At 40.3% G+C, this 12,843-nt stretch overlaps 1 protein-coding gene across 1 annotated transcript in view; it reads right to left on the bottom strand.

Moving 5' to 3' along the window:
- si:ch211-113g11.6 (uncharacterized protein LOC559008 homolog) overlaps positions 1-10,126 on the bottom strand; it is a 39,686-nt gene extending 29,560 nt beyond the window's left edge. Inside the window, exons 1-3 of the mRNA XM_056380403.1 lie at positions 9,694-10,126; positions 2,876-3,015; positions 420-482 (exon numbers count right to left, since the gene is read on the bottom strand). Of these exons, the coding sequence (XP_056236378.1) occupies positions 420-482; positions 2,876-3,015; positions 9,694-9,772 (282 nt within the window). The 5' untranslated portion in view covers positions 9,773-10,126. The remainder of the gene's footprint in view (positions 1-419; positions 483-2,875; positions 3,016-9,693) is intronic.
- Between the last annotated feature and the right edge of the window lie 2,717 nt (positions 10,127-12,843).

Below are 12,843 nucleotides of genomic sequence, written 5' to 3'. Positions count from 1 at the left end.
TAAAATCCTGCCACCCTCTCTGTCTCTCTGAGGAATCTCAGTGAAATTATCAACAGCTCACTAATCTGTGCATCTTGTTTGGTTTGTTTGTTTGTTTTGAGGTGAACCTGTCTCTTGTGAAATTAAATTCATTCAATCTCATCTGCATAAATTAGCAATTTTTATGTCTTCCTATGTTTTTATTGTGTTTGTTTGAATGATGTAGTCTCTTAAATCCTAGCAGCAACAACAACAAAAAAAACCTAATCTAAATAACTGAATTAAAACTGAAGACTGAAGCATGAACGTCACTGTAGTGCGACTGCAGATGATCACAATGATGATGGTAATAATGAGAAACAGGATGATGATACACAAATGGAGGAGGGGGATGCTTTGCACCACTGATGGAGGTGCTGACGGAAAGGATGCATTTCTACCTCGAGTGGCGCAGCCTTCGCCTTGCAGGTATCAATTGCAGTCTGATCAGATGCCGCTGGGATCTGTGGGAGGAAGGACTGTTTAATTTGTGCCAAGTTCTTTCACACTGCTCTGTTTCGGCATGAAAGCAGCGACCCCGCTGCTGCAGCTTCTAAAGCACAGCCCTCACAGAAAAAACCTGCACCTCGTTCCACCATTCTGTGATATTTTTTTTCACTGCATTCAAGGAGCTATTTCATTATTAAATTTGTCATTTATATTTTGTTCTACCCTTTCTTTTACCTCAACCTGTCTCCTGTACTTCACATTTTTCAGAATTTATTTCAGCAGACCCCATAACCCCCCCCCCATAACAATGGCCTTGAGTTGCAGCTGTCGGTACATGTAGGCTGAGAGAGGAATAGAAAGTGAAACACAAAGCAAATAGATTATTAAATTTACTGACCCTTTAGTAATAAATATCTACCTCTACAGTTGCTGAATCTCGTTCTGTGTGGAGGACACTTGATATTTACATCTTTTTTTTCGACTGTCACTCTAACTAACCTGGACTGTAAATAACTCAACCTGACAGCGTGTCATTTAACTGACAGTAAGAAAAACACACCATCAGTCGTCACAGTTGTCCCTCAATGCCAAACACATCATCAGTCGCTATCTCCATCTAACCTGTCGTCATGTCTCCACTGAGGAAAACCCAACATTAAGCCTGAAATTATTCTGAAGAAAATAGGGCATATATTCATATTTGGGTGAAATGCCAGGCTTACGGCCTCTTCAATTTGTGAGGCTCGAGAATACAGTGTGTGGGCTACAGTGTCATCACTGACTAGCCTATGTTGACATCATTAGCTCAGTGAATTATGTTTTTCTCTCCTCCTCACACAGAGAGATGTTAGTTCAGCTTCATTAATGCATGTGTGACCCAACTTCCTCGGCCTTCACCGGGTCTCTGCTGAACTGGGTCAGTGACAGGCCAGCTGTCTCATCTCTCTCTGCCCTCACTGGCTCACTGTGTCGCCCTCCCAGCGGGGGGGGGGACTATAATTGTCGTCATCACACACACACACACACACACACACACACACACACACACACACACACACACACACACACACACACAGTCTGGCAAACAGCAACAGGGGAGTAATTAGTTTAGTGTTACTTACTGCAACTCTGTCAGTCATTCTGCGATTTAAAATACAGCAAATTACATTTCATAATTCATCATATTTCGGAGAAGCATTTTCAAATTTGAATGTCTCCCAAATTAAAAATACAGAAGTAATTGCAGTTATAATTGATAGCCAGATCACAGAGAAACCTGGTTAATATTTACCATGAATAGAAGTTACTAATCCCACCAACCAAAAACTATATTTTAACTCTGACTTTTTTGGGGGAAAATATTCTGTGTCTGTGCGTTAAGTTTAGAGCGGAGACCAGCCGGCAGTTAGCCTAGCCTAACAAAAAAACCTGGAAGTAGGGGGGGAACAGCTAGCATGGTTCATTCAAAGTGCACAAATTCACCTAATTAGTGGTGAACTGGGTGAATTGTTGGTGAGAGCTAGGCTAGCCGTTCACCCCTGGTTCCAATCCTAATGCTAAGCTAGGCTAATTACCTTCTGGCTGTGGACAACGCGGTGAATTGTTAAGAGAGAGCTAGGCTAGCTGTTGGAGATAGCTAAACTAGCTGTTCACACCTGCTTCCAATCCTAATGCTAAGATAGACTAATAACCTTCTGGCTCCAGCCCCATACTTAACACACACTTTGTACACAAGGTCCAACACATCCACACTTGCAAGCTGGGCAGTACAACCACACGCACCTCACCAAAGACAGTGAGGAAGAGTCAAGGGGCAACATTTTATTCGCTTCCCTTAAACAGCTCTACAGTTGAGAATCAAACCAGGATATTTTGATCTTTGTAAAGTAAAGATCCACTGGTATGACTTAAAGGCCCTGCTCACCCACACAGGTGTTCTGACTTAGTCTGCCTGACTCTGCCAGGGATATAATCACATAAGTTGCCCCACCTTAACAATGGCAGCGGGGGACTTAGCAAGATGTCAGTCAAGCACTGACAAAGCCAAAAACTCCTTAAGAGGGGGTTTAATCAGGCAGCGTAAGTGCAAACACATGTGTGGGTGTACCTGTGGTGGGCCTTTAATTCTGGTTACAGACCTGCCTCTCCAGCCTTTAGATCTCTGCTGCCTATTATACCAGCCGCCATCATTTTTATGTACAAACAGCACTTCCAAACATTGGTTAGTTGCCAAAGTGGCTTTCGAAGTGCACTGGCTTAATAACTTGGCAGTACTTAGCTTGTGGCTGGTGAGTGATCTTTTATAATTTCTCTCTACACAGCAGCAGAGTCGCTCCAAAATATTTAAAAAGAGAACTGTCTGGAGCCGAGAGATTCAGTCCCCTAGAGCATCCCATTAAAAGCATACCTGCAGGTCGTGGACCCCTCTGTCGGTGAACGTCAGCACATAGATCATCGCCTGGCCACCCACGTACAGCGTGTCGCTCCCTTCCTGATGGTACATGCTGATGTAGTTCTCGGGTTTGGTGAAGTGGAACCTGGAGAGCTCTGTGGGTCACAATGAAATAGATTAGCACGGTGAGCTCTGATGGAGCTGTCAAAATGTATGTTTATATTTCTGAAATGAAAATATGCCCTGTGGTAATAAAGCTTAATTAGTGAACCATACTCGCTAAATTTTTTCTAAACAAAAACAACCTTTTTGTATTTTAATAACATAAATACATCTGCTGCTACTAATTATTGCCACTGCTAAGTAATTAAGAGGAAGTGATTCTACAGTTAAAAAGCAATTTTCAAATGATACGAAATCAAGAAAAATCAACAGCTCAAGCAAACAAACATGGTACCATAATGAAAAAGATTCATAAAGTCGAGGTTAGACATAATAACCAAAGGTCAATGCATGAAAGCTGAATTGAGTTTCAGGAAGTTATTTAAAAAGATGATCCAGATTTAGCCGGTTTAAGCTCCTCAGGCAGGTCGAATCAAAGTCTAGAAGCCCCGATGGCACAGAGCCAAACCTCTGGTTTTTAATCTACTTTTAATCTGACGTCAATACAGGAGCCAGCTCGAGGAGTCCTGATGATGAACTGGCTTCATTTACCAAAACACCTGATCCGACGTCATGCTGCCCTTTGTGGTTTTAGATTAAACATGAAGTCTTTACAGGAACCCGGCTTGGGTGTTCGAAGAAGAAAGGCATTTGGTGGAAGCATAAATATTACAGAAATAATCATGTGGGCAAATCCCATCACATACGCTGGGTTGAATTACGCTCCAGACACCTCCAGAAGGCTCAAGAGTACATTTGGGCTCTCTCTGAATCACACATCCAATCACACTCACACTTACCTACACTGCAACTGTGCCTGCATTTACAAATAGAATAAATTCCCTGCATTTTGTGTGGTTACATACAGAACATGTAGTTAAAGGCCTCGAAGAGCTCTACAGAAACAAAGTTCACAAAACATCACATATGGCTGCCAGCCTTTTCTTTCACTTGGGTTCTGCTCCAGAAAATACATTTCTCAATTTGTTTTAATTTAAAAAAAATTACAGCCTGAAGCATTGAAACATACATTTTGAACCAAACCAACCAGCTACCTGTTTTTCTGAAAATATATAAAAATAAAGAATAATAATGTATGTATGTGGCATGACCATGTCACTTCAATAAAAAGGGGGTATAAAAGTGATTTCCTTACCCAATCTCTTCCATTTTCCTTTTAATGTTCAACAAAGATACTCCATTAGTAGAAAATTAAAGTTTATTTCCAAATTAATTATACATTTTGCTCTTAATGTTTCAATATAAGTAGATACACTAATAATGACAAAAGTCCATTATAAGGTGATGGTTACTTGGTATTTGTAATGATTTTCTGCTCATCCCTGAAATAAAAAGACATCCCAGTCATGAGAGTAAGGCCAGGATGAAGTGCTGGTGATCACTGTTACAGGTTGCTAGCCAACCGGCTAAGTTTCTATGGAAACAGAGGCCTCTCTTATTGGCGTGAATCTAATTGATGAAGCTTATACTTCACAAGTGAGGAATGCAACAAGGAAAGGCCAATATGGCTGATGGCTTAGGTAAGAACATAATGTTACAGTAATATTCATTTATCTGTCTGATAATCTTATGAAGAACATTCTGTAGCTGGCAGAGCACGCTGAGAGATTACTATGAATATTTGTTTTGGAAGTTAACAAGCAGATCTTCACAGCCATAGTAAGCCTCTGTTGATTCAGTCTGGCTTCAATGACAGAGAAAAAGTTAATCTTCTGTAAGACAAACCTGCATTAAGCTCAAAGAAAGTCAAAAGCACAGGCTGAATAGAGAACAGTGGCTGATGTTCACCTGTATGCTACTGTAACAACAGCTACTTATGCTAAAGATCTTATGCTAAAATTTCTTTAGCATGAGTTATATGAAACAAACTGTATGAATCCACACTGATGAATATTTTTTGGGTTGAATAACCCAACTGAAGCGTGACTGGACAAAGTTGCAAAGGTTGCATGGACTCACGCTGTGTTGTGACAATCTGTGTGACAAGTCAAAAGTAAGTTATGGTAAGCTATTTGTTATCATTCTTCTAAACTCTTAATTAATTTCATGTTTTTTTACAAGACTTTAGAGACGACTGAACTCAACATGACCAAAGCTTGCTACACGAGACACAAATATTTAAAAGAGCTGAAAGCCAGTTTACATATTTACATACACTGTAAATATTTTAGCTAAATAAATATGTCTGTGAAAGCTTTCCTTTCAAAAGGATTAACTGAAAGCTGCTCCACATTACATCCTAACTTCTAACTCTTAAGTGTGAGGAAGAAAAGACTGGAGGTAATGGTAGGTACCATTCCACATGCATCTGTGATATATATATGATATAGCATGCGATATCTTAACTGATCTCAGAACGGTGGGGTCAACGGCAGCTCGACAAGCACACTTCTCTGTAGCTAGCTATAGCTAGAAACCCATCAAAGATCCCTGGATTATTTACAATGAGTATGCAAAGCCTTTGTCAACCTAGCTTCCAAAGACAATAGCCTACTGAGGCCCCAAGAGGGCAGTAAATTACAAGATCAATGCAAACACAAGACATTCTTTTTACCATATGGTCCACAGCACAGCCAGCAAAGCATCCTCTTAAACCTACCCTATTTGCCCACTATTAGAGTGTGAATACACGTTTTCATAATAGGCTTAATTCTTTGTATATGCAGGTGACAAAAACGCACAATACTCCCCAAAAACACATTATATGACACAGAAACGTTGTTTGTTTACAAGAAGAAAACTGTGCTATATGATGTTTGACTGTCAGAGATACTGCCCCCCCTCTTTCAACAACCACAAGCTCACGGATGGAACAGAATGTACCGTCTTTTTTAAGTCTCCTATTCCATGAATTTCTCAATATCATTTCAAAGGGTCAGACATATACAACAGAAATGTCACATTCTGGGTGTAATTTGAAGTCCTAACTTCTCTCTTGCTCTCACCTATGTGTGAGCATGTTTTTGTTTCTATTTGCCTTAGACATTTAATCAGTGCTGTTGGGTGAAAACCTTGAATTTTCAAAAGGTCAGCTTTTCAGGAAGAAAAACAGCCTTGTTTTTCAAAAAAAGAAAAAAGAAAAAGCCTTCATTAAACTCAAGGGCTGGAGAGTTCCCTTACCCCCCAAGGAGCATGTAATCCTTGAAAGAAGTTGAAACATTTTCAAATTACTGAGTCACTTTTAAAGAAACAAATTCCTAATTGCACTAAGAAATATGCTAATTAAAGTAAAGTAAAGCACAGATGTTTTTTGTGGGAATAATTCCCACTTGTACATGAATAAAGCACTCTGGATAAAGTGGAAAAAACAGCTGAAGGAAAATCAAACATTTTTTTGATAGCTTTTGAGGCTTTGGAAATTTGGAACCAGCAAATAATACACTATTTTATTTCCATATGATTCACTGCACATGTTGTTTTCTAAATGATGTAGTTTTGTTGTTGAGATCCTACATTATGAATATGACAGGAAAAATCTACCAAACTTGACGTGTTCAGGCCTCCAACTGAGAGAGAAGGTCAGACGTTGGCTGAACTTTGGCAAAATGTTCTGATATTTAGGATGCAGCTGCAGATGTCAAATTAGCGTTGAGGTCAGTCATTCTCTCAGTCTCTTTGTCTAGTTTGCATTTGTCTCCATGTCTCTCCTCTTTCTCTCTTCATGTCTCTGCTTGAGAGTGACAGGGACATCAAAAGGCAGAGAGAGGCAAAGTAAGGCAAACAGAGAGAGAATCCATCAGAGATATTCAAGGTGTGCAAACATAAAGTGAGGCAGACTTTAATTTTCTCCCACTCCATTCACTACCTAATCCAAATCCTAGTCTTAATGCAGTCCCTTGAAGAAGTGAGTAGAAGTACTTAACACCCCCACCAATTTTTCCCTGTTTCATCCTTGGACGGACATACACACACGCTTATGTATAAATTTTAAACATGATTTATGGTTTTGGTATTATTATTGTTTCGTAGCGATGAACCCACATGAACTCTGCGAAGCTGTTTAGCATTTTTCAGCACTTTGTTTTGGTTCTATTGCTTTCCTGTTTTAGTTCTGTGTCACTGTCACTTCGTTTCTATCAGCAGCAGTCAGGAGTTTTCAGAGACAAAGCTCTGATAAACCATAAACATGTTATGCTACCAAATGGTAAACAAAAGTTAGCCAATAGCTAATGAACATAATGGAACTTTTAGCTGCTCAAGAGCCACATATACATCTCAGGAGTTACTGACAAAACAGAGTTACAAGCGGAGATGTCTGCTGGATTTATAAATATGCAACTTTTTGCTAACATAACAATATCACTTATGAATAATTACTTCCCTAAAGTGGCCAAAAAACTGGTTAGGCTAATGCTGCTGTAATTTTATTATTAGTATGCTATTTGCTCTAATGCCTTTTCATGTCCTGACAACATTTTTTTATTTGCATGAGCCTACACTCACTGTATAGTGTAAATACAACGGCCTAAAACTAATGCAGTCTAATACAACAGAGCTGCAAAAAAGATCTGTGAAAGCTGTAATGTCCAGTTTCTGTTGGGGCTGTTTTTAGAGAGGCATCGGTTCAGTTTAGGCTGTAGTTTATCATGCTGTTGAATTGCATCGCTTGTCTATCCCATTTATATCAACAGGAGTTAACAAAACGCTTTCAATCTCAACAAAAACTGAAAATTATAACCTTGGTGTTTGTATTAATTGTGCTTGTAGCGTCTCAGTTGTTTGTTTGGGAGGGATGAACTTAAAATTTCTGATGACATCTTGTTCCTCCTGAGGTTGAATGCACTTACAGTAATAGCTTTGGACACGAACGGCTGCTAAAAGAATGCAATGTAATGCATTCACTGGCAACTACAATAACTTCGGCCATCACAGCATGTTGAATTTTAACCATAAAACCCTTAAAATAAACCCAGTTTTAACCTTCATCCTAAAATCAGGCTGTAGCCTTGAAATAGTTACTTGAAGGTATGAGAACCTGCCAAATATCCTCATTTGGCAAAGACCTGCAAATTGAGGACATTTAACCGTCTGAGGACCTAGGCGCTGTCCGCGGTGCTGAAAGAGCGCCAGCTCCTCAGGCTTAAACTGCTCCCTTGATGGATTTCCTGTGACAGTTTTCTACCTGTGCACTGTGTGTATGTGTGTGTGTGTGTGTGTGTGTGTGTGTGTGTGTGTGTGTGTGTGTGTGTGTGTGTGTGTGTGTGTGTGTGTACACACCTGCGCGCGCGCGCGTGTGCCCTTACAACAGGCATGTATAGCTAACCCTGGAACTGCATAACAGCCAGTTTGATTGATATGACTTGCACGTACGGGGCCGTCATCTTGTGCGTTTTGTATTGTGCTCCTCCACCGGGGAGGGGAGGGATACAGATAACTTGACACGCAGCCCCAATCTCTATTGATTGCTGAATACATTAAAGGACCGTGTGAGGTGTAAAAAGGCGTGAGTGGAATAGATAACTAGAAGTCGGCTTGGAATTTTCCACTCATTGCTCTCCCCTCCCTTTCTCTCGCTCTACCCCCTTTCTGTATCTGTGTACATGTATATATGTATTTGTGGCATCTGCTACCCTAAAGCAACCCCTCTCTCCTCTCCCGGAGCCGGACTCCGCTCTGCTGCAGTGAGAAGCAGCTGCCGTATCCCGCATTGCAGCTCCGCATGGACGGGGGAGCTGCACTGACTGTGTCAACCTCCAAAGACTCATATTTCTCAGTAGTGATGCTTTTCGGCGGTTGCATGCGGGTGTTTAAAAGCCACCGCCTCGGGCTGTGATTAGAGCGAACAGGCGCCATGTTCTTAAAAAAAAAAAAGGCAGAAGAGAGGCGGTTTTTTTGAGCGCCTTTAGTTTTATTCTCAGTGCGCCTGGAGGTGAGAATATGAAGGGACTGTCACCAATTAAAGCCTTGGTGTCCTAATTGATAAACAACCAGAGACTAGCACATAGTGAACTTGCAGTGCACTGAGAGAAACCGAACATACAAGTTGTCACAAAAAAACACAAAACAGAAAAGCCACAAGAAAATCAAATCATTCAAATGTGCCAAATGTTCGAGCGTTCACACAAACACAAACACACACAGGGTACGACCTGGAAATTTAACGGAAACAAAACAAGCTGCCAGAACACAGGCTGCTCAAGTCCTATTCTACACATGATGTTCTTGTTAACACTGACATAATACAGCAGAATGACTTTTGCTCCACATGCCCATCCTGTTAGATTCTGTGAACATGTGTGCTGGGCCTGAATGGTGGAGCGCGTAATTTACTACTCGGTCAGAAGGGGGTGGCTGTGTGTGTGTGTGTGTGTGTGTGTGTGTGTGTTTGGGGGGTGGGGGGTGGGGGTGTTTTAGGAGATTAATCCAGAGGCAGCCCCTGTCAATATGGCTTTAGTGGTTCTGGTTGTGCAGCGCAAGGACAAGACAACATCGGTCAGTGAAGAAGAACTGGAAAATAACTGGCCACATCATCTCATGACTCAACTCTCACTCTGTTCATTCATTCACTCACCCATCCATCTGTTCACCCATTCATTCATGACCTATGATACACACAATATAATAAAACAAGCTCAGCGACGAGCGAAATAATTGGCTGTAAGACTTGTGTTAAAATCAGACAATACTGAGAGAAAACAGCAGCTGCCTACCGTGCAGAACAAATTTCAGCCGAGGTGACTTCCCGACGATAACCGTGGCAAAAAGCGACAGCAGGATGAAAGAATTCATCTTTCTCGAGGCTCTGTCGTGTGTAAGATTATTCAACCGAAGCGCTCCCACGAAAATCCCTCTTCTTCTTCTTCTCCTTCTCCTTCTTCTTCTTCTTCTTCTTCTTCTTCTTCTTCTTCTTCTCCTCCTCGTCCTTCTTCTCCTTCTTCCTTGCAGCCGCCTTTATGGTCCCTCCCGATCTGCTGCGTCCCAGATCTGTGTGCCACCGACTGCTGGTCCCAGTCCTCTCTCGTCCGTCTGCTTCGCCGGCAGTTCAGTTTGAAGAAGTCGGGGTATCACAGGCTCCACCTCGGAAACAAAAGGCAAAAGGGGGGAGTGTTAGCCTTTCAGCAGAGGCGCGGGAATAAAGAGTGCGATTGCAAAACATTTGCAAAATCGCCAACTAACACATCACTTTATAGGATTTGGGCTGCAATTACAGGCGTGTGAGATTACGCAGTCATACCTGTTGCTGATGGAGAAAGATGATTTGCACAGATATCTTTGCATCTTTCTGCACATTTAAATACATGATACTCGTCGTGTTTTAACTCTAGATCCATTTATACAATGCGGATCTTATCATTTATCACGATGGATTCATTTATCTTTGTCCAGCTTCTACCTTTTTGAAAATGTTCAATATTTTCTGAAGCTATTGAAATCAGGCCAAATATAATATCATGAGTGGTTACATATCCTCATGCATTTGCATTCTGACAACATTTCCTAATGTTACATCACATTATGAGACCATATATGAGCCTCAAGGCCATCCTCAGGGGCCGTTTTATGTTTGCACACAAACCTTCACACCAGCATCCAATAATGATATTGCCTCATCAACTGCTTCTACTGTAATGTCTAATCAATATGTGTCAATAGAGCCTGGATGGGAATGAATCAGCAGTTTGTCTCTGCTGTGCTTGCATTTGTTTTGCAAGTTAATTGACTCAAATTTGGAAAAATTGAGCCTCTCCAAAACAGTGAATGCCTCTTAGTGGAAGCAACCAAGTAGATGCTTCCATTTTCACAAAATTGCTTTCCGTGTATATGAGGCGCCATTTAAAAGCGGTTTCCATGAGACTTTGGGGAGCAGTGAGCTGCTTGCAGGAAAGACGATCAGCGTGAGCTTAAACTGACAAGAGGAGAGATATTGCTGTATTTTCTCAATTCAGAAAGCACTGTACTCTACGGCAATCACATGCGGGTCCTTATTAGACACAGAGCTGTGAAAACCCAGCCAGAGGGGCAATTTCCCTTTTTTAAAAATTTCTGTGAGATGCTTTAATCATCTTTCAGTTACACCTTAAATCAGGACCTTTTGATTTTGGGTTTTTTTGTTCAGTTTTAGATATTTGAATATTAATTTGAAGTCACAGCACTGATCTTATTGGCTTCTATTTGCCCCTTTAGCTCACTGGGTTAACATCAGTCTAAAATTATGGTGATAAAACCCCTATGTGATTAAGGTTTCAAGTGTTGTTTCACAATACAGTATGGCCTCACTTCAACAGTGATGTCATTTTGCATTACTCTATCAAATGCAGGGCTTGGGTGTAAAATTTCAACCACTAGATGGCAGCAAAAGCAGGATTTTCAGTGAGTGTGTCATGACTCCGAGATAATGATTTTGCCTCCTGGATCATTACAACAGGGTTCTTCTATCACCTTCAGCAGCTCAGTGCAGCGATTATCTGTCTCTGGCAGAAAGTTTCTCACTGAAATCAGCTGGTCTGCTTTTGAACATTAAGGCTACAGGAGGAGGAGAGGAGGGTGACTTCAACAACTAGTTTAGTGAAATCATTAAATCATCATCATTCAGGTATCTCTTTTTTAAGCAAGAGTTGAAATGAAAACAAATCTGAGCAGCAGATTGCATAGATGACATTAGACCATTATCAGTGAACAGGATGTAATCTGTGCAACCGTAAAATATAAATCATAAATCATTAATGAAAGAATGAACCAGAATATGTATTTTCTTGTAATGATTGAAGGCAAATTTATGAACCAAATTTAAACAATCGCCTCAACACTAAAACACTTGGTAGCTTTCATCACTCCCTGCTTGATTGGCAGGTTTAATACTACTAGATAGAAAAGAAATCGACAACTTAATCTAACATTTTTAAAGCAGTTGAACATTTGTTTACATCCGCAGTAATGAAGTGAAGTCTATGCATGAGGAATAAAATGATAATAAATGCTGATAATTGTCATTAAACATGGAATTACATGTTTGTAGAGGCTGGATTAAAAAAAGATAAAGCCTAGAATTTCATCTAAATCTCTAGTCTCATCTATATCTCACCCAAAAACTGGCAAAACAAATAAATTATAACTACAAATAACAAAAATACCAAGGTAACACTTGATTGAACATCAGATTTTAGCCTAAATAAAAACTTAACACTTCATGATTGAAAAAGTTTGGAGTTGGAGTTGGAAATTATATAGGTTGAAATTAAAATCAGTAAGTAGGTAATGGTGTGTGTGTGTGTGTGTGTGTGTGTGTGTGTGTGTGTTTAAATTAACTTCTGACTGGGTGTGAATGAAAGATGAAAGTCTGACTAAAGGTATCACAAGATGATCATTATTGACTTTGATATGGTTACAAAACACTTAAGATAATTGATGCAAATTGGTGTTTGTTAACTGTAATGATTCTCTCTAATTTGTGGTTTCACCACTTGCTGCTGCATATTATAATAAACCAGTGGACTGCAAGAAAACACATGGAAAGATATAAGGATTTTCATTTTCAGCACAGATGCAAGATTAGGAACACTGTATTTTACTAACTTGTGTTTAGTTTAGTTATCTCAGTATCACAGTGATGAAACAATGTGATTTTAAATTCAATAATACAAACAAAGTCATGAGTCATTGGTGCGGTTCAACAGACTGCAGCACTTTGGTCTGCAGTGAAATATCTTGAAAGCCAGTGGATGGATGGTCATGAAATTTGGTACAGACCTTGATTCTCCCAAGAGGATTAAACCTAATATCTTTGGTGAATCCCTGATGTTTCTCTCTAGTGCCACCCAAAATGTCAAAATTTCCAATAATGCTACACCCAGCCTTGGGGA

This window comes from Seriola aureovittata, chromosome 7 (assembly GCF_021018895.1).
Source record: "Seriola aureovittata isolate HTS-2021-v1 ecotype China chromosome 7, ASM2101889v1, whole genome shotgun sequence".
In the NCBI taxonomy this organism is placed as follows: domain Eukaryota; kingdom Metazoa; phylum Chordata; class Actinopteri; order Carangiformes; family Carangidae; genus Seriola; species Seriola aureovittata.
This window is presented reverse-complemented; position numbering and strand designations above follow the sequence as displayed.